Genomic DNA, 21293 nt, shown 5'->3' with positions numbered 1-21293 from the left:
GTTTTATATTGGGAGTGCAAGCAGTTTTGTAGCTCCCATATGTATTAATAAATGAAACTTTGTAAATAGTGTTTATTATTGTCATTATTATTATTATTGGATGTGTATGCTGCATGAGATTATTTACTCCCTAGTCCCTTCTGTAAAATCTGTAGATATTAGAAGTGGTAAATTCTGTGCCAGTATAAAAGCACAAGGCTGTAGTGTGAGTGTTTGTATATAGACAGTCCTGGCAGAGGCACCCCCTCTCATTATCATTAAGATAACGAAGACAGGCAGTCATTGGACAGATTAGATTTATTTATTTTTTTCAGATGTTGTCTTCCATCAAACTTGAACATCTAAATGCCTTTATGTGATAGAAAGTTGTACATAATAACTAGATCCATCTTCTGTAGAATCAATGAAAAGTTTCCTGTCGTCTTTCGTTCCAGGACCCCAAGAACTTCAAGTCAGAGAAAACAGGAAGGGGTCTTCTCAGTGAGGGCTGGAGAGAGACACAGCAGCCAATCATGTGCTCCTATAAATTGGTGGCTGTGAAATTTGAGGTGTGGGGGCTGCAGACCCGGGTAGAGCAGTTTGTGCACAAGGTGAGTGGAAATATGTTGGTGATTGTGAGTTTTCATTTTAAATGGACTGATATTAGGTCTAAAGTCCCAAATTCAAAGAAAATATTTCATTATCTCCTATCATGGATACCACCTCCAACATCATGGAACCTCTGCAGCTAGACACGGGGAGGACACAGCGTTAGAGTGACCAGTCTGAGAGGCTTAGGATATTCAGTGGGCTGGTGTGTAGGTAAAATTAACTTTGAAGAATTCCTGGGCACCACAGGGAGGTATAAGACTGATGGACAAGCCTTGAAGGACAATAACCCAGATGAGGGATTTAGTCAGAATGTTGACATTTGTTATATCAACATGGTCTGGATGTCAACATTCAGGATTATCATTTAACATATCGACACTGATATGTCGAAATTATCCAAATGTCAACATTGTTAGGCTGCAAATATGGTTAGGATTAGGTTTGCAGTTAGGGTTAGGCTAAAATAGCAGTGTTGACATTCTGACTGTCGACATAATAACCAAGTCAACATTATGTCAGTGCCAACATAGTGAATGAAAACATTTAACATTTTGTGAACATGTCGACATTATTTTGTTGACATTCTGAATGCCGACATTATATATCACACCCCCAGCTGATTCTGGACATGTCGACATCCTGAATATCATTATTCAGAGCATGTCAACATAATGAATGTTGACATAATAAATGTCAACATTTCATACCGCACCCCTCCAGCTGATTCTTCATTTCCATTTTAATGAGAAATCTTTATATTTGCAGGTGGTGAGAGATGTCTTGCTGATTGGTCACCGGCAAGCGTTTGCCTGGGTCGATGAATGGTATGGTAAGTGAACTCTGTCATTGATTACTTTAACATATAAAGAGTATCTAGTTAACTAGATATCCTGATATCCCCACATCCACATTAGTGTATTTCATACAGGATAAAGGATCAGAAGTTGGCACATTAAAGACAGACAGAACTCCGACTTTCATGCTTTTTACATGTAATGATTATGTAATAAGCAGATGTTATTCATAATGATAACATGCAGCAGAGATCTGCATGTGTATTGCCCTTGAATATACAAAACAATATTCTCTGTGAAACACTGTGTAATACGTAGGCGATAGATAATTGTGGATGATGGTAGTGTTGGATGTGGGATTTTATGATGGTTGACTGGTGAACTTTATCTGTTTTTTTTTTTTTCTTTTGTTTGTTTTTTTTCCACAGGTAAGTGACATTTTTAGCATTTCTAGAGCTCTCCCTCTTCTCGATGAGATCTCTTAAATCTGTTCTAAGAGATCTCTGGCTGATAGCTTTACCTTTACCTGTCCTTTCACGCACCAATTATATCCTAAAGTAGCTGACTGCCTGCCCACTGCTTCTTTCACATTGCCTAACCCTTCTAGTGCCTGATTCAGACTAACTTTATGAGGAATACTCTCAATAAAGCTAGCAGCCCTGCACTTCTCAACCTCCACCCCATCCCCTCTTCTATCCTACACAAAGTCAATTGCTCTCCCCTTACCTAATGACGCAGCCTCGTTCAGTCTGTGAATCTTGAATTTTTGCAGATATGACAATCGATGATGTCCGACAATTCGAGAAAAACATGCAGTACAAAACGAATATTAAAGTTTGCAACCAACATTCACCAACACGAGATGAAATAGGCAGTGATGTCAAAGAGAGTGTATGTTTCATTTTACTGTTGTTATACAAATATTAGGATGGATGGGTTCAACTCTGTGCTGGGGGAGGGTTTAATACCCTTTGCTGTGATGATGGGATTGGAGTATTACAAAAGCAACACGGTTGGTGTAATGGTTAGCATTACTACCTCACAGCACTGAGGTTTTGGTTTTGAATCCCACCACAGCCTTATCTGTGTGGAGTTTGTATGTTCTCCTTGTGTTTGCGTGGGTTTCCACCGGGTGCTCCGGTTTCCTCCCACAATCCAAAAATATACTGGTAGGTTAATTGGCTCCAAACTAAATTAACACTAATATATGTGTACACTTGGTTGGGAATATAGATTTAAGATCCACTGGGGCAGGGACTGATGTGAATGGGCAAATATTCTCTGTAATCGCTGCACAATATGTATGCGCTGTATAGATAACTGTTAATAAATAATAATAAAGTCTTCGTCTTCCTCAGTCTCCACCCTTAGTATAGATTCATACATATACAGGCTGCTGTCATTGGGGACACAAGATCATGGTCCTTTAAAGCGGTACATTAAAAGTGACTTAGCTTGTGATGTTATCAGAAAGGAAACTACTATCTATTGGGATAAAAATATTATGAGTCCAAAATGACCATTGATGTTAACATTTGACCTGAGTGTTTTAGAGCTTGGTTAGGACAACTGGAAAATGTAAACATCTGACAGTCTTTATGGTCATCATCCAAATATAGTAACTGTTCCCAGAGAGTATGTGACCAAATCAGACATAGAACCAGTTACTTGAAACTCTGGTCGTAGGGCCATATCTGTCATTACATGGGCAATTATATTGTCCTCTTTCAATTTAAAGCCAAGTTAAAGGTTCACTCTATTAAAAGCTCCACCCTGAAGGGCTACAGGCAGAATTTACTGGCAAGACTCTTTGGAACCTAGCCATAATACAAGTTTTATTATGTTGAACTGTATTTATTTCACTATGAGATCAATTATACTTAATTAAATCCATGTATGATTGTTTCAGTCTTAATATTTATTATAATACTAGTAGGACAAGGCAATCAGAAATTACATTTAGTCAGTCTTTCACAGATTAGACCAATCAAAGTAATTTCTGAGAGGTTGTCATGTGTAACAGCTTATGCATGATATTTACAGCAGTTTAAATAATCCTGTATGGTAATACAATGTTGCTGTCCATTTTAGTGTTTAGCTTTATCATCTCTTCAATATGTATAAGATGCTACAGATGTGCTACTGCTGTGCCTGTAATACATTGTTTTTGCTCCCTCTCCTGAAAATACCTCAGTCACATGGTTCAAATAGTAACTGAAAACTCTAGAAGACTGCAGTGCAGGTATATCAAAGGACATAGGGCCAATTGCAATCCAAATTGGGTATTTTCACTAGTGATAGGGCTTTTATCACTTTGTTCTATAGCTAATGTTTATTGTCGGTAATAGCATTGCCATACTTGTTCTGTTATTGCAATCTAAGAACAACAATTAATGCAGAAAATTACTGAAAAATGTTAAGCATCCACACAGCCCTCCACAGCTGCAGGGTGTGACCGTTGGGCCCAAACACTGCCACAGTGGAAAACCGTGCACCAGATTTGCTGCTACAGGCGAGTGAGTTTAGTCCCCCAGCTGTAGCCTCTGCTGTTCAGAAGACAGGAGTGCTGGGTGCTACTGTATATACACACCCTTCACTAGGCATAATCTGTCAGTTTAAAGTGTCCATCTTGAGGGTGGTCATCATGGATGTCCTGGGCCTTTGGGTGGAGCTACTAAACTCTTGACAGCTCAGCACCTCCTCCTTGGTAGGCTTTCCTCACACAGGGAAGTCTACCAAAATTGACAGACAAACAGACTTGCAGGGAAATAACAGTGAGCGTGTGTTTTGTATGAATGGGTCAGTGCTTCAGATTTCTGCTGCACTCTGACGTTTGTCAGCCTTACTTCAGTCACATGTGCAAGAGACAGAACAAATTCTAGAATCACGAGAATGGATCATCATCTTTCAGGAATCCAATAAATGTCCTACATAGAGGCATGTATTTTTAAGCCTGTTGCTCAAAACACAACAGCACAAAGTGTTCTCGCCACAAGATAAGATAGTCTATTTAACTGGATTAATAATGTCTCTAATTGCTTTTCTACTGACATTTGTTCTTTTTTGCATGAAAGACTTGCGGAAGATAGTCACAAATTTGGAGGTCTTACCATCTGTAAGGTTCCAATTGAGGAAGTTCCAGATAGTTTATATATAAATGGAACAAGTCACACAATCACTTAACCAACCAATTTACCAGACTGTATTCAAGGATGTGTCATTCACTCTTCTTGCATCTGAGGATTGACAAACTCAACAAAGGCCTCCCTTTGCCTTATGACACTGGACAATTGTAACAATGGATATCGGCATTGGAGCTCAAGACTATAACTGTTCGTTGTTGAATCCTGAGTCGTTGGTGTCTGGTAAAAGCCAACCTTCTGATAAATTTGCTAGAATTAAGACTAGGGTTAAATGCTCTGATCCAAGGATGTCTTCTTTTATGAGAAAAGCTCATAAGACAATATCACTGCAATGGCATACATAAACAATCAGGGAGGCACCAAGAGCTCCATTGCAATTAAATAAAACCAACAACGCAATACATTTGGTGGAACTAACTGTTCCGACAATATTGGCTGTGTTCATTCCAGTGATGAATACCTTAAAGGCAGATAGTTTCTACAGATATACCATCATGTGATATAAGTCAGAGGGAAATTAGCTAAATGTTGGGTTTGCAAAACTACTGTGATTTCTGTGTTCTGCATCCAGTTGAGTTACTAAGGTGCAAATCACCACTAAACCATAATGTGGGAGACTCCATACTGTGTATCCCCCTGCCAAAGTGGCATCAGCCCTGGCTTGTCATTTCTAGTGCTGGTAATGGAAATATTTGCAATACCAGTCTAGACTGAAACACTAGTGCTAATTTTATTTTTTTGGGAACCCCACCCTTTTTTATTTATTTTTAAATAAATAAAAAAAACAGCAACAATTGCTGCAAGGATCAAAGATTTTCATGCAGAACTGCAAAAACTGTCATGTTTTGTGGTGGCTTTGATGTGGCACTGTTAGAACCTGGAATCAGCACAGCCAGGTTAGTTCTGTGAGCCTCATCAGTCTCCTGGCACCCAGTCACTTGTGCAGACTAGGTCTCATCCTGTTGGGCTTCATTCTGACTGCTGATTGCTGCAGCTGGGCTTAGAGCCTTGCTTGGTTCTTTTGACTGGTGTTGATTGGATGTTTAGACTTTATAGGGATTCTCCCTGGACACTTTGTTGTGGGTTGTAATCAGTCTGATTCGGTCTTGTCCTGATGCATACATGGATTCCTGCTCTGAGCTGCTCAGTGAAGTTTATCTGCCTGTGTAATTTGGGAAACCTGCTGATATTTCTCTATTGTGAAGCTGACTGGATTCTTCTAAAGATCTGCTAAGTATCTTGCTACAGTGCAAATGATTTATGCCTATTGAAAAGAACTGTTTAGCATTTCATTACAGTGCAACTAATCTGGAGTACTTTGAAGATATATTCAATAGCTTGCTGCTGTGTAAAGTACTTATGTTGTTCAGGAAATCCATTATCTGCTGGAAATTCTCTACTGTGGAAAATACATGCTAGTTGAAAGAACTAATTAGTATTTCTCTACAAGGCAATTACCTGTGCATTCAGAAAACCTGTTACTTGTCATCAATTCTTCACTGTGGAAAATACTTGCTATTTGAAAGAACTGTTCTCATTATTTCTCTACAAGGCATTTACATATGCATTCTGAAAACCTGATACTTGCCATCAATTCTCTATTGTAATAAAACCTGTGCTATATGAAAGAATTGTACAGCAAAACATTTATCAGTGCTATTAGGGAAACTAGCGACCATACTCTTCACTGCAATTTGCCAGTGCTATATTGAGGACCTGGCTTACTGTTTTCTACATCTAGTGTTAGTATTCTCTGTTGTATACTGTACCCTTTGAAATTATGTGTCTGTGGTCTTGAGCTTATACTACTTAGAGTTGAAGTCCTGGTGGCCGCTGTGTGCTAGTGAATGATAGTAGTTCTGCGAAAGGGGGCTGTTATATTCAAAGCACTTGGCAAGTGGGTTCTGTGAACTCAAGTTCATGGCAGACACTCATAATGAAGGAGTGTTTGGAAACCGTCAGGCAGCGTCAGTGGGTTCAGTTTAGATTGTCAGAAGGAATACTGTGATTTGGAGCAGGAATCAACCGTCTATTCGCGGTGGATCCCCCCGATCTCCAGCAAACCAGCTGCTTTGTAAATTTTACCCATAGTTCGATCTTTGGGTTCACTTATATATTCTGTATGCCATGTCTGTTATAGGAATAATGTTCAGTGATTTCTCCTGCCAGTGTGCACTAATCAACACTAAAAACTTTTTAAGCTTGTGGCCCAGAAGTTCTCATTTCAACCAACCATTCCCTCAAACTATATGCTTTTTCTATAAAGAACGTCAGGTTGTGCTTTGGAGCCTTATGGGACAAGGGTCTTCAGACACATTTTAGCAGCCTTGTTACCTTTGGGTCTATCAAAGATTTCCCCAAGACCTAAATGTTATAAAAATAACTTAATAGTTAGGAATACACTCAGACTGCAGCTTGTATCTTTCTGCAATGAACAACTTTAATGTTATTTGCGACACATCAGGATTTCTTTGTCAGACATCAACATACCTCTGAGCTTTCTGTCACACAGTTGGGACAGAGAGTGTTCACTGCTGTGTCCACAAAAAGGAGCATGCTCATGGCACAATGGGGTTGTTACCACGTGTTTAGATCTTCTGAAGAGTTAACCACCCTCTATCACCTTGTCTTATAACTCCCATGCATAGTATTAGTAACGTACATCAGTGGCATGTGCGCATTACACTTGCTAAATGCTGGTCTGCTGAGCAGCAGTGAATGAGTCATACCTCTCAACATTCCAACAGTCGAGACTGTGGTTAGCATTAGTGCTTCACAGCACTGAGGTCTTGGGTGCGATTCCCACCACGCAGGGCAGTTTCTAGGGTCTGAGGCTCCCAGTGCGATCAGTCAAAATGCGCCCCCCCCAGAGGCAGTAATATTGCGGAGTGGGGGTGGCCTCATCGTGAGGGGGTGTGGTACCACAGAATGTCAGCCGCTGTGACTAATGAGCCCAGGGGTGGCTAACCTGTCAGAGTCAAAGCGCTGAAAAATATATGTAGTTAAATTAAAGACTGACAGCTTGCGCACGCCGGAGGCGCACGCTCAAAAAATGGGGTGTGGCCTAGCTTTCACAAACCCACGCCGCATTTGTGTGTGCATGTCTTTGGTGTGACATTTGCAGGAGTATGACCTTGTATCACACCCGTTTTTAGTCACGTTGGGGGCGAACCCAGTACATTGAAATTACAAACCAGATCCACATAAAATACATTGAAATAAGCCAGGTCCACATAAAGTACACTGAAAAAGCCACTTCAGGATTACACTGCAATAAACCACTTCCACATAAATAACATTTTGAAATCCAGAACCACATGATAAAAACACATTGAAAAAACAAGATTCACATAATACATACTTCATTCCAGCCAACTCCCTTGCAATTCCAGCCGACAGGTCTTAGGCTTCCCCTCCCCCACTGGCTCTCAGGCAAAAGTGCCCATTATGCAGTGCCCCCTGTAGTTGTCCCCATATGCAGTGTCCCCTGTATTTGTGCCCCTTATGCAGTGCCCCCTGTATTTGCCCACTGCATAAGGGGCTTATGCAGTGCCCACAGTGTAACTTATGCAGAGCCCACAGTAGTGGTGCCTTTTATGCAGAGCACCCATTAGTAGGCCCCCTATGCCATGCACCCATTAGTAGTGCCCCCTGTGGTAGTGCCCCTGTAGTAATGCCCCCAATAGTAATGGTCCCTGTAGTAGTGCCCCAGTAGTAGTGTCCCCAGTTGTATTGCCCCCTGTAGTAGTGTCCCCTGTATAAATTTCCCAGTATTAATGCCCCTGTATTAGTGCCCCCAATAGTAATGCTCCTTCTGTAGTAGTGCCCAAAATAGTAAAGCCCCAAGTAGTAGTGCCACCAGAGTAATGATTGCACAGGTCGCCCACCCCTAGAAACGGCCCTGTGCACATCCCCAACTGACATAGCACATGCTGCACCCCCCCTCAACTGACACAGCACATGCTGCACCCCCCCAACTGACATAGCACATGCTGCACCTCCTTCCCAACTGACACAGCACATGCTGCACCCCCTTCCCAACTGACACAGCACATGCTGCACCCCCCCAACTGACATAGCACATGCTGCACACACCTCCAACTGACATTGCACATGCTGCACCCCCACAACTGACAGAACACATGCTGCACACACCTCCAACTGACATAGCACATGCTGCACCCCCCCCCCCCAATTGACATAGCACATGCTGCACACACCTCCAACTGACATGGCACATGCTGCACACACCTCCAACTGACATGGCACATGCTGCACCCCCCCAACTGACACAGCACATGCTGCACCCCCCCAACTGACATAACACATGCTGCACACCTCCAACTGACATAGCACATGCTGCACCCCCCCCAACTGACATAACACATGCTGCACCCCCCCAACTGACATAACACATTCTGCACACACCTCCAACTGACATAACACATGCTGCACACACCTCCAACTGACATGGCACATGCTGCACACACCTCCAACTGACATGGCACATGCTGCACCCCCCCAACTGACACAACACATGCTGCACCCCCCCCCCAACTGACGTAGCACGTGCTGCACCCCGCCAACTGAGACATAGCACGTGCTGCACCCCCCCAACTGACACAACACATGCTGCACCCCCCCAACTGACACAGCACATGCTGCACCCCCCCAACTGACATAACACATGCTGCACACACCTCCAACTGACATAACACATGCTGCACACACCTCCAACTGACATAACACATGCTGCACACACCTCCAACTGACATAACACATGCTGTACCCCCCTCCAACTGACATAACACATGCTGTACCCCCCCAACTGACACAGCACATGCTGTACCCCCCCCAACTGACACAGCACATGCTGCACCCCCACAACTGACATAACACATGCTGCACACACCTCCAACTGACATAGCACATGCTGCACCCCCCCCCCCCCCCAACTGACATAGCACATGCTGCACACACCTCCAACTGACATGGCACATGCTGCACACACCTCCAACTGACATGGCACATGCTGCACCCCCCCAACTGACATAGCACGTGCTGCACCCCGCCAACTGAGACATAGCACGTGCTGCACCCCCCCAACTGACATAACACATGCTGCACCCTCCCCAACTGACATAACACATGCTGCACCCCCCCAACTGACATGGCACATGCTGCACACACCTCCAACTGACATAACACATGCTGCACCCCCCCAACTGACATAGCACATGCTGCACCCCCCCAACTGACATAACACATGATGCACCCCCCAACTGACATAGCACGTGCTGCATCCCCCCAGCATATACATTACACATCATGCTGCACTCCCCATTGATATTACACATGCTGCACCCCCCGCATATACATTACACATCATGCTGCACCCCCCCAATTGATATTACACATGCTGCACCCCCCAGCATATACATTACACATCATGCTGCACCCCCCCAATTGATATTACACATGCTGTGCTGCACCCCCCCAGCATATACAGTACTCATCATCATGCTGCATCCCCCAATTGATATTACACATGCTGCACCCCCCAGGCCCCAACATGCAGCTGCAGGCAGCCTGCACTACTGAAATTATTTACACGCTGAACGCACTCTCCCTCCCCCTCCCCCCGTAGAGGTGCAGTTTAGATACCTGGACGTTGGAACCTGTTGAAGCTGCTGTGCGCTTGCCGTGCTTCCATCCCATGCCCAGTCAGTGCCGCCCAGTCTGGAGTGCGGGCGCAGCCGCCAACCACCCAGAGAGAGAGAGAGTGAGGAGTCGAGTGCAGCAAGCAGTAGGATGGAGCGGAGGTCACACTCAGCCAGCGTTCGGACAGGTTCTTCAGTGCGGTTGATGTGTGCGTCGCCCCCTTCCTGTCATGTGACACCCAGGAGGAGAGGAGGGAAGGCGGCTATTGGGTGCGCGCAGTGTGCGCGCAAAGATACTGTAGTGCCGCCCGATTGGTTGAGGAAGGAGACAGGCTAGCGCTGATGCAGGAGTCGGACCCGGCATATTTTGCATTGAGGGCGGAGCGCCCTGTGCGATTGCACGGGTCGCCTGCCCCTAGAAACGGCCCTGCCACCACGGACCTAACTGTTTGGAGTTTATATATTCTCCCCGTGCTTTTGTCCCACACTACAAAAATGTACTTGTAGGTAACTTGGCTCCTAACAAAAAGTGAACCCTAGTGCATATGTATGTGTACATGTTGTAGGGACATAGATTGTAAGCTCCATAGGGACTAATGTGAATAGCTAAATATTTGTAAAGCGCTTAGGAGCGGAATATGTGTGCACTATATAAACACAGATGGGTCGACATACATCTAGCCTCCTGGCGCGTTAAACAGCCCTTCTAGTCACGCCATGCCATGGCGTGACTCAGTAGCGCCGAGCGTCTTTTCATGCGTCTTTTCACCTTCAAATGCATTTTATTCGCACAACGATGTGAATAGATAGCACAAGCAGCTTCTGCTGATTAAATTTATATGCAGCATGTCTATGTTCTCTGAGCGAGTGTGGGTGTATCTGCATTCTGTACGTTAGTGTCAGCGGCTGTAACACTGTAATGTAGCATTACGCATGCACGTACACCCGCACTCGCTCAGAGGACATAGGCATGCTGCATATTATTTTAATCAGCAGAAGCTGCCTGTGCTATCGATTCGCATTGTTGTGCGAATAAGACACAATTAAATGTAAAAAGATGCTTGGTGCTACCAGGTCACACTGAGCTCCCGCGTTATGCGTGGCGCTACTTGTAGCGCACGGAGGATAGATGCATGCGGGCACATCTGTAACTGATAATATAACTATAGATCAAGCCAGAGTTTCCACATAATCATAAAATATTGAGGTATATTCAAATATGTGGAATAGACTATGGTTGATGTGCCATCTTGTTTTTCGAGGCCTACATAAAGACCTTGTACCTGATGCTTGCTAGTAATCCTCAGAGCCATAACTAGACTTTTTGGTGCCCTGTGCCAGAAAGAGCATGGGTGCCGCCCTCATTTTTCAAAGGGACATAATGCACCCAAAAAAGGGCCAGGGCTTCATGGGGAAGGGCCAGGGAATAGATGGAGAGGCCAGGAGAAGCTGGGGATGAAATAAGAGGAAGCTACAAACAAGAATGATACTAAACAGAAATTTGACAGGCCCAAACAGCGCCCCCTGACCTGTGGTGCCCTGTGCGATGGCACTGGCCGCACTACCCTAGCTACGGCCCTGGTAATCCTACCAACCCTTCATAGAACACAAACACTCAGAGAACACCCTTACTGAAAGATGGCCTAAAAGCAAGTGTGTTAAAAAAGGAGACTTTTGGCACTAAGGGGCAAATGTATGAAACCTTCTTTAGAGTGTAGAAGCTGAATGGTTGCTTTGGGCAACTTTTCCATGTCTCTACACTTTAGAAGGTTTGATACATTTTACCCATAAATTCTCAAACACATTAATTCCCATTTTCAGTGTAATTCATTTCTGATTGTTTTTTATAAATCTAAAGTTTGCAAAAATGTTTCTATATCTGACGAGTAAAATAAAATGCAGGATTATAATAGATATTTAAATTAAAATTCAATGATGTCTTTACTGCACTATTCAGAAACATCTAAACATTAATTTGAAGAGTGAAGCTTTTTACTACCTTTAGTGATATAATCAACAGTCTACAGATTAGCAGCTTTGTAATAGACAAGTGATGATGATAATAACTTATATATATATATTGTGTGTGTGTGTATATGTATATATATATCAAGTAAGTATCCGCAAAAAGTGAAAAAGGATTGCACTCACCAGACTGCAGAAATTCCCCGTAATTTTTGGAGCTAGGACTGGCTGACCACTCCGGGGCTGGTTATGGCTTTTGGGGGGGGGGGGAGGGGCCTACGTCATTTTGTTTGGACTTTTGTGGGCATAAACTGGATCACCAAGAGGAAATCCACACAAACATGAAACAGGACCTTTTAAATATAAATGTATGTACTTAATATCTGTATAAACCGTTTTAATGTCTTCACTTATAGGGGTAATTTCAATTAGTAGTGAGGGGGCGAGTTGCCATTGTAACGGCGTAGAAACGCTGACAACAGCAGATGAACTGGCTCCACTCACCACTTAATCTAGCCCCGGACTTGTGAAGTTTCCTACGCAGCCCCCTGGTGGTACCATGAGAACAGTATATAGACTTGCTCGCTGCCGCAACATATTTCTGCTTACTTGAATTGACCCCTTAGTGTTCATTAGGAATACTTGTGTTTGATAAGGAGATTTGGAGATCTAGTATTCTGTTTTATGGTATTATATGGTCACAAAACTCGGATCAATGGAGCATGTAAAAGAGACATAGGGACACTATCTTCTATTGCAGGGGTCAGGGAACTTTTTACCTTTTACCCCAAAATATATTCAGATACGCCGACGTTACCCCCTTGATTTGAAAAGAAGGAAATCCTATAGTAGTGCCCCCATATAATGCCCCTGTTGTAGTGACCCCATAGTTATGCCCCTGTAGCAGTGCCCCCATAGTTATGCCCCTGTAGCAGTGCCCCAATAGTTATGCCCCTGTAGCAGTGCCCCAATAGTTATGCCCCTGTAGCAGTGCCCCAATAGTTATGCCCCTGTAGCAGTGCCCCAATAGTTATGCCCCTGTAGCAGTGCCCCAATAGTTATGCCCCTGTAGCAGTGCCCCAATAGTTATGCCACTGTAGCAGTGCCCTCATAGTTATGCCCATGTAGTACTGCCCTCATAGTTATGCCCCTGTAGCAGTGCCCCAATAGTTATGCCCCTGTAGCAGTGCCCCAATAGTTATGCCACTGTAGCAGTGCCCTCATAGTTATGCCCATGTAGTACTGCCCCCATAGTTATGCCCCTGTAGCAGTGCCCCCATAGTTATGCCCCTGTAGCAGTGCCCCCATACTTATGCCCCTGTAGCAGTGCCCCCATAGTTATGCCCCTGTAGTGCCACTTGTACAAAAAAAAAACTTGCCTTAATCCCTGCTCCTGCATCCGCCGCCGTCCTGTCCGCCCAGCTGCTCCTCGGAACTATGGGAGAGACGTCATGACGTCTCTCCCATAGTGCGCATGGAGAGCCGGAAGCTGGAGTTCAGAAGAGAACTCCAGCCTCTGGCTAACGTGGCGCTGCAGGGAAGAAGCTGGGCGCCCGCTGGTAATAACATCTCAGCGGGCATCCGGCTTAGAGCCTCCCTGTGGCGCCGGGCTGGAGGTCACTGACGCCGGGTGCAGCGGGTGCGCCGCTGACCTCCATTCCTGGGGGTAATGGACGGATAGCCGGGCATGCAACGATTCATATGCATGCCCAGCTGTCCGTACATTACCCTTAGGATTTTCAGTTTTACCCCAAATGGGGTAATTTACCCCTGTTCCCCGACCACTGTTCTATTAGATTAAAGCAGAAAAGCATTTCTAATATTTTTTTCGGGGTCAATTTGTATAAGCTGTTCTTTTTTTTTTCTCTGTCACATGTCTGTGTAACCCATCTCGGTTTTCTTTCTTCCTGCAGACATGACAATGGATGAGGTGCGAGAGTTTGAAAGGACCACTCAGGAAGCCACTAACAAGAAAATTGGGATTTTCCCACCTGCCATTTCAATTACTGACATAACGCTGCCTTCTTGCGCTCGCAGCGGACCCTCCAGTGCTCCATCTACCCCTCTGACAACCGAGGCACCAGAGTTCCTGTCTGTCCCCAAAGACCGACCTCGGAAGAAGTCTGCCCCGGAAACCTTAACTCTGCCAGATCTCACCCTTAACGCACAAAGCATGTTTTCCCGTAATAAGCCATCTATTTCAAAGCCTGAATAACTATTCAGTTTCTGATTTGCGTGCAGAGCCCCCGTTTCCCGTCCAGCATCAGAGGCATTAAAAATCATAAACACATGATCGTAGCCAGAGAGGATTCTAACGCATTTCACCGCTATGTGTGTAGACCCTTTCTGGCCTGGACCTGTCTAACCTACTGTTCCACCTTAATATCTAGTCCGGAAACAACATACGGATAGTCTCTTCTGTTTCCTGGCTGGTTAGAATGACAATTGCCAGCAACAACACAAAGGTTATGAAGTGCGCAAAGAAAAGGATTACAGACAGCTACAGTATTTTAAATCTAACCACTTTGCATCATTTACTGTATTTGGTATAGAGTAAAGAAAGGTTTTGGTTTTACAACAGTTAAAGGACAGTGTTACTTACGTTACTAAGTCATTTATGAACTAAAGCTTTAACTTAGTGTATTTATAAGACAGAAATATTTTAAACCCAATGTTTGGGTTGCATTTTGCACAGCAATGCATTAATTGAACAATTGCAGGGAAGCTGTGCTTACTTATAAATATAATAACAATTGGTTACTTAAATATCTTCCATTTTTAGAATTTAGTTACAAATTTAGCTCCTGTGTGTTGACGGGCACATATTGTACAGTCTTTTTAATCTCAACAATTAATTCTGCACTGTGGTGAATTTACTGTGACAGATTTTCTTAATGTGCTGAAAAAAGCACCGATAATAACATTATGCATATGAGTGCTTGGAGCAGAACGTCATTCAAGTAACATAGTGCGCACTATATGTCCTATTTAAAGCTAAAACGTCCTGTAGCTGTAACAAAAAGTGAAATTATTTTACTAACATTTTGGTTTTTATCACTCTCAATTCTTTAACTTTACACCATTTCTTAATATGTGCTATGATAACGTTTTTAAAACCTCTTTGGCTGCCACGTGTGTGCGTTTTGTCCCCAATGAGAGAACAGATGATTCAGTAGTCTCTGCAGTAAGTTAATGCTGGCTCTGTGGGGGTTAGGGCTGTCTGCTAGGAATGCATGTTAGAAGTATTCTAGTTTAATGGGTAAGCACATATTCCAGAAAAATGTAGCATGAAGAACCTGTGCTGGTGTTAGCACAAAAAGACAGCATCAGATATTCTCAGTATGCATATGAATAATAGGGTGACATTTTTATTTAATATATGTTACAATAATCTCTAGTGATTTGGGTAGCATGTTCTGGTTTATTTACAACATAGGGCGAATACAATTACCATTTCTTTTTTTATCACAAAATTTAAATCAAATCTAATATATTTGGTTAAATGTTAGAAATGGGTACTATACAGTCTCAATCATGCAAAGTTAAATTTTAAAAATCCACTTCAAATTGGATATTTGGCCTTGGTTATTTCCATGGCTAAAAGACAGAATGAAAATGTGTACCAAAATATGATTGAAAAACGATGTGTATCGTATCTTCTGGTGACTGGCAACGAGGATTTAGCCAGGAGGAAAATCATCCTGAAAATATATATTTTTTTTTTCTATTTTTATTTCATATTAGATGGTTTTTTAAAATAATTTTATTGCTAATTATTTTATTTTATGTAAGTTAAATATAACAATGTTGCTTATATAGTAATGTGTTATTTGTGCGATGTACTGACATGTTGTTGTACTCATACGTACGTATGTATAGTTGTTAATTATGTTTAACTCTACTGTTCGCTTTTAATTTTGGTGAATTCAGCAGTTAGGTAAAGCCGCAAAACTTAGTTTAAGCTTCAGCTGTTGACTCATAGATGTCCTACTTTGTCGTTTGTAAAGGTACTGGCTAGAGATAAGTCTCTTACATTAGACAGATTTGACTTTTGTGGATATATTGCCAACGCACTCACCCTGAATAACTTTTTGAAGGAAAAATTACATGTTTCAGGTTGACTAAACCTGCTCATTTGTTGGAAAATCACATCATCATTTAATGTACTGGAATATTTTGAGTTATGTTTTATTGTAAAAACTGGGGCTGATGTAGAGTTGGACACATTTTTCTCCAAAAGCATAAAATGTGGCTTAACTAAAGATACATTACGCGCATCATGCAGAGCTAGCCGAATCCCAAGATACATCCAGCTCTGCAAGCAAAGCATAGACGTCAGTTTTACGCCCGGAGAAAATAGTAGTATATGTATTTCAGGGAACTTTTGCGCCTTCCACTATTTTGAGAGGTTACTCTCTTTACCACGCACAGTATCAAAACACTGAAGAGGGAGGCTGGGGGCAACCTAGCAGCTTGGGAAGCACTGGGCATGGGACGTGATGCTCAGCCTCTTTTTCCCAACGTGATGCACAAAGGGGTGGTGCGTATTCCCACCCTTTTTCCGGTGCATACACTATGTTCTGAGCCCCCCACTCCCAAATATTGGGAGGTATGGTATATGCTGCAGGTTGATGCAAAGCAAAAATGGTAATATATGTGCCTGGTTTACACCAGATGTGACTTGACAGTGTTAGTAGTAAATGCTACATTTTCAGAACCGATTGCATACACCGTATAGTACTTTATTAAGTACTATTTACATAAGACAGTTTACCCATGTGTGAACAGTTTTACTAAGGAATACTCATTTGCATGTAATATGTAAAATACAATTATATACAGGCAAACAGGTACAAAGACAAAACAAAAGTACACACTAAATCAACTGGGAATTTTCTTTCATGCAATGGACTGATTGCCAATTTCAATAGATAACGTCAGCCAAACTAATAATAGTATTAGTATTACTAGGAGGGATTAAGATGCATTCAGTTAATCCAAAGCGACAGTTGATCGTCATCATCATTATCAGTGTGTGATCCCGTTGACGAGCACCCACAAAAATATACGCCTTTGTTGTGGCCTTTATGAGATGCATTTGTGAAAACGAAAGGGGCCTATCCATTTGCCGACTTTCTGCACGATGCGACCAAAACCAGGACGGTTTTGGTTGGAACGTGCAGAAAGTCTGCTAGTGGATAGCCGGCAAGGACCAGCGATGCGCGTTCACGCTGGGTCCTTGCCGACCCCGACTATCTATCGAACATGCCGGTCAACCTGATGACAGTCGTCAGGTTCGGCATGTTAATAGATAGGGAGGTTGGGCTCCTGCACTGAAGACGTTCAGTGAATATCTTTCAGTGCGGTGCCCTCACCTCAGCGACATGAAAGGCTGGACGTTCAGACTTTCATGTCATTAAATGGATAGGCCCCTTTACACTAACACACACTAGACAACACTCACACACACCCCAGCCAACACTCACACACACTCCAACCAACACTAACACACACTAGCCAACACTAACACACACTAGCCAACACTAACACACACCCTAGCCAACACTATCACACCCTAGCCAACACTATCACACCCTAGCCAACACTAACACACACTAGTCAACACTAACACACCCCAGCCAACACTAACACACCCTAGCAAACACTAACACACACTAGTCAACACTAACACACCCCAGCCAACACTAACACACCCTAGCCAACACTAACACACACTAGTCAACACTAACACACCCCAGCCAACACTAACACACCCTAGCAAACACTAACACACACCTTCCCTCCCCTGTTCCACCTCTCTAGGCGTATGGAGTGGTAGGTGCAAAATACTGCCGGATCTACATATGTATGGATACGCAACAATTTTTGTGTCTGTGCAGTACAAAAAAAACACACAATTTGCACCCCAAAAATACAGATACATACAACTCTACATCAATCCCCCTATCTCCAAACCTTAGTATTGGGAGTTTGCACATCTCTCCTGATTATTTGGCTGATTTATCTGGACTAACTTTTTTTTTTTTTTTTTTGTTGTTCTAGAATTTGGATCAAACTTTTTCAATATAAAGGATTATATTTTGGTACACTTCAATGAGTGTCTTATTGGCTGGAAGACGAATGAATTCTTGATCCGTGAGGCTGTAACAAGTGTTTTTAATATACAAGCATGTTATATAACTTTAAGTCCTTAGTTTTTTTTTTTTTTTAATTTTTAAACAGTTCATATCTTGTTAAAAGCAGAAATAGTGTAAATTGTCTGTCCTCGGTGACACTGAGTCACTTTAATATAAATGCACCTTGATTAATTATGCGGTTGTAGGGCTGCCTATTGACCACCCTTGTTACTTGAACAGTGAGGTCTGTCGAAAAAAGTTCAGTCGCAGTAGGGCTTTACTGTTAGGGTCAGCAGCAGTATATGTTTAGGGTTAGCACCAGCTGCAGTAAGAGTTTAGGGTTATGGTCAGCAGTACTATAGGATTGGGGTTAGGATTAGCAGATGTAAGAATTTAGGGTTTTGATTAGCCCCAGTGAGAATTTAGGGCTAGCATTAGCAGATGTAAGAATTTAGGGTTAGGATTAGCAGCAGTGGGAATTTAGGGTTAGGATTAGGAGCTGTAAGAATTTAGGGTTAGGATTAGGAGCTGTAAGAATTTAGGGTTGGGATTAACCCCAGTAAGAATTTAGGGTTGGTTTTAGTCCCAGTAAGAATTTAGGGTTGGGATTAGCCCCAGTAAGAATTTAGGGTTAGGATTAGGAGCTGTAAGAATTTGGGGTTAGAATTAGGATCTGTAAGAATTTAGGGTTAGGATTAGGACCTGTAAGAATTTAGGGTTAGGATTAGCAGCACTGAGAATTTAGGGCTAGGATTAGGAGCTGTAAGAATTTAGAGTTGGGATTAGCCCCAGTAAGAATTTAGGGTTAGGATTAGCAGCACTGAGAATTTAGGGCTAGGATTAGGAGCTGTAAGAATTTAGAGTTGGGATTAGCCCCAGTAAGAATTTAGGGTTACGATTAGCAGCGCTAAGAATTTAGGGCTAGGATTAGGAGCTGTAAGAATTTAGGGTTGGGATTAACCCCAGTAAGAATTTAGGGTTAGGATTAGCAGCAGTGGGAATTTATGGTTAGGATTAGCACCAGTAAGAATTTAGGTTTAGGATTAGCATCAGTAAAAATCTGAAATTATGTTAGGCCTTTGCAGTGTTTGACTTTTACTCCTATGCAGGGTGCAGTCAGCGTATACGAAATCTCTGATTACTTTTTGAGGTTATGGAAGCAGATGTTTGCAATGATCTGATTGGATGACAATCTTAAACTGATACATAATAAGGCCCTCTATCCCTTATAATTATAATTTCAGGATACATATATAGTACTATGTACACACTCCTTGCATTTACGCTTCTGAGCTGTCATGATGCCTTTCATTGTACATATCCAGGAAGAGAAGGCATGACTCATTTGTCTTTGGTGTATTCTTGGTATATTTGTTGATACTGAGCTCAGGGAGTATATTTCTGATAAATGTGAAAGCTGAGGGACATTCATTTTCTGCACCTACTGACCTTTAGAGGGGTATATGTTATAGTTTCACTATACTGTATATGCTCGGCATGTGTGCATGGATTTTATTGTAGATGAACTAAAGTTATGTTCTCAGACTCGAGACCAGAAAAGCAATCTGAGATAATTTTTACTTAAGGTGATTTAATTGGAAGTGAATGCTGCTATCCCACTTGCCAGGACCAATAGTAAATAAAATATATATACCACAGGAATATTTCTGTGTTCTTCCTTAAATGCATAACATTTACTTAATTACATGGTGTAAATTGCAATAAATGTACTGCTAAAACATGTAGCAACCAATCTAACTTCCACTAAACCACAATTTAGAAATGTATTATATGAGTGCCACTGGGGATTCACAGCCTGTTAACAGCTGGCTGTATAGAATATTGGCGGCCATTTTATGGACTAAATTAATATTTACAAGTAAGCAGCCAATTATTTCACTATGAGCCAGTGACATCACAGAGACACAAAATTGCTCTGTGTGGTACAGGCTGCATTTTAAGGGGTCAATCCTATTAGGTGTGAATTGGGAGGAGCGAGTTGCTATTTTCACTTCGAATTCACATAGCGAATTAATTTTGCAATCCAATTAGCAACTCGCACTGAATCAGTCAGACTGAATTCGCAACTTTCCACTCGCACCTCCCTGAGGGTGAGAGATGGAAAGGAAAATCTTTATTGTAAGGTTAAAATGTCGGGACACTGTGCTGAACCCCCTTCGACACCCCCCCTAATGACCAATTAGGCAATTGGAAGTTTCCAATTAGCTTAATTAGTCAAATAATTACATGTCATTTTTTTGGTTAAAAAAAAAATAAGTCCTCAAATCACCCCAAAATCTACTTTTTTGTTAGTTTAGGCACCCCAAATTTAATTAGAAGGTGCCATCAAAGTACCCCAAAATCACCCTTTTTCCAATTTTTTTTTTGCATTTTTCATTTAATTAGTTTGAGATTAAACAAAAAAAGTTTTTTTTTTATATAATTTTCTTGCATTTAAAAAAACACAAATCAGCCATTTGACACCATTTCAAAACATACAGTAACTTCCTAATGGTCACAAACAGCCATCTATATGGTCCTGCTAACGAAATTATCTATTTTGGGGGTTCCAGGATGGTCTCCACACATTTTCATGCATTTCTCGCAAACCTCATTTGGCAGTCAATTCGCACCTCTCCGTTGCGAGTAGTGTGAATAGACATTTTTAATTGGATTGGAGATTTTTCGGGAGCGCGCTTCGCTGCGAAGTGTGCAACTTTCAAATAAACTCGCTACTCGCCATTCGCACCTAATTGGATTGAGCCCTAAATGTAGCTCAAAATAAACTAGTTTATTGTGTAGCACTAAAGAGAAAAAATATTAGAGGGAAATTTAAGCTGGCACTTGGTAAACTTTTTTAAACTTAAAAAATCTTTTAGACCTAATACTAGAATGATAACAACAACTATCTGATTGGTTTCTTTAGGTTACTGTGCACACCATGTCATCAAATAATAAGTCTTTGAAATTTATGTTTTTACAATTCCATATGTAATTGTTATA

General features: G+C 42.2%; 1 protein-coding gene across 1 annotated transcript in view; it reads left to right on the top strand.

Moving 5' to 3' along the window:
- Positions 1 to 19934, top strand: part of PITPNC1 (phosphatidylinositol transfer protein cytoplasmic 1) — a 285340-nt gene extending 265406 nt beyond the window's left edge. Inside the window, exons 8-10 of the mRNA XM_088468531.1 lie at positions 435 to 590; positions 1357 to 1420; positions 14067 to 19934. Of these exons, the coding sequence (XP_088324657.1) occupies positions 435 to 590; positions 1357 to 1420; positions 14067 to 14368 (522 nt within the window). The 3' untranslated portion in view covers positions 14369 to 19934. The remainder of the gene's footprint in view (positions 1 to 434; positions 591 to 1356; positions 1421 to 14066) is intronic.
- The last annotated feature ends 1359 nt before the right edge of the window (positions 19935 to 21293 follow it).

The sequence above is a fragment of the Taudactylus pleione genome, unplaced genomic scaffold (genome assembly GCF_031769625.1).
Source record: "Taudactylus pleione unplaced genomic scaffold, aTauple2 ptg000012l, whole genome shotgun sequence".
NCBI classification, from domain to species: domain Eukaryota; kingdom Metazoa; phylum Chordata; class Amphibia; order Anura; family Myobatrachidae; genus Taudactylus; species Taudactylus pleione.
The sequence above is the reverse complement of the archived record's forward strand: the minus strand, read 5'-3'. Positions and strand labels throughout refer to the sequence as shown.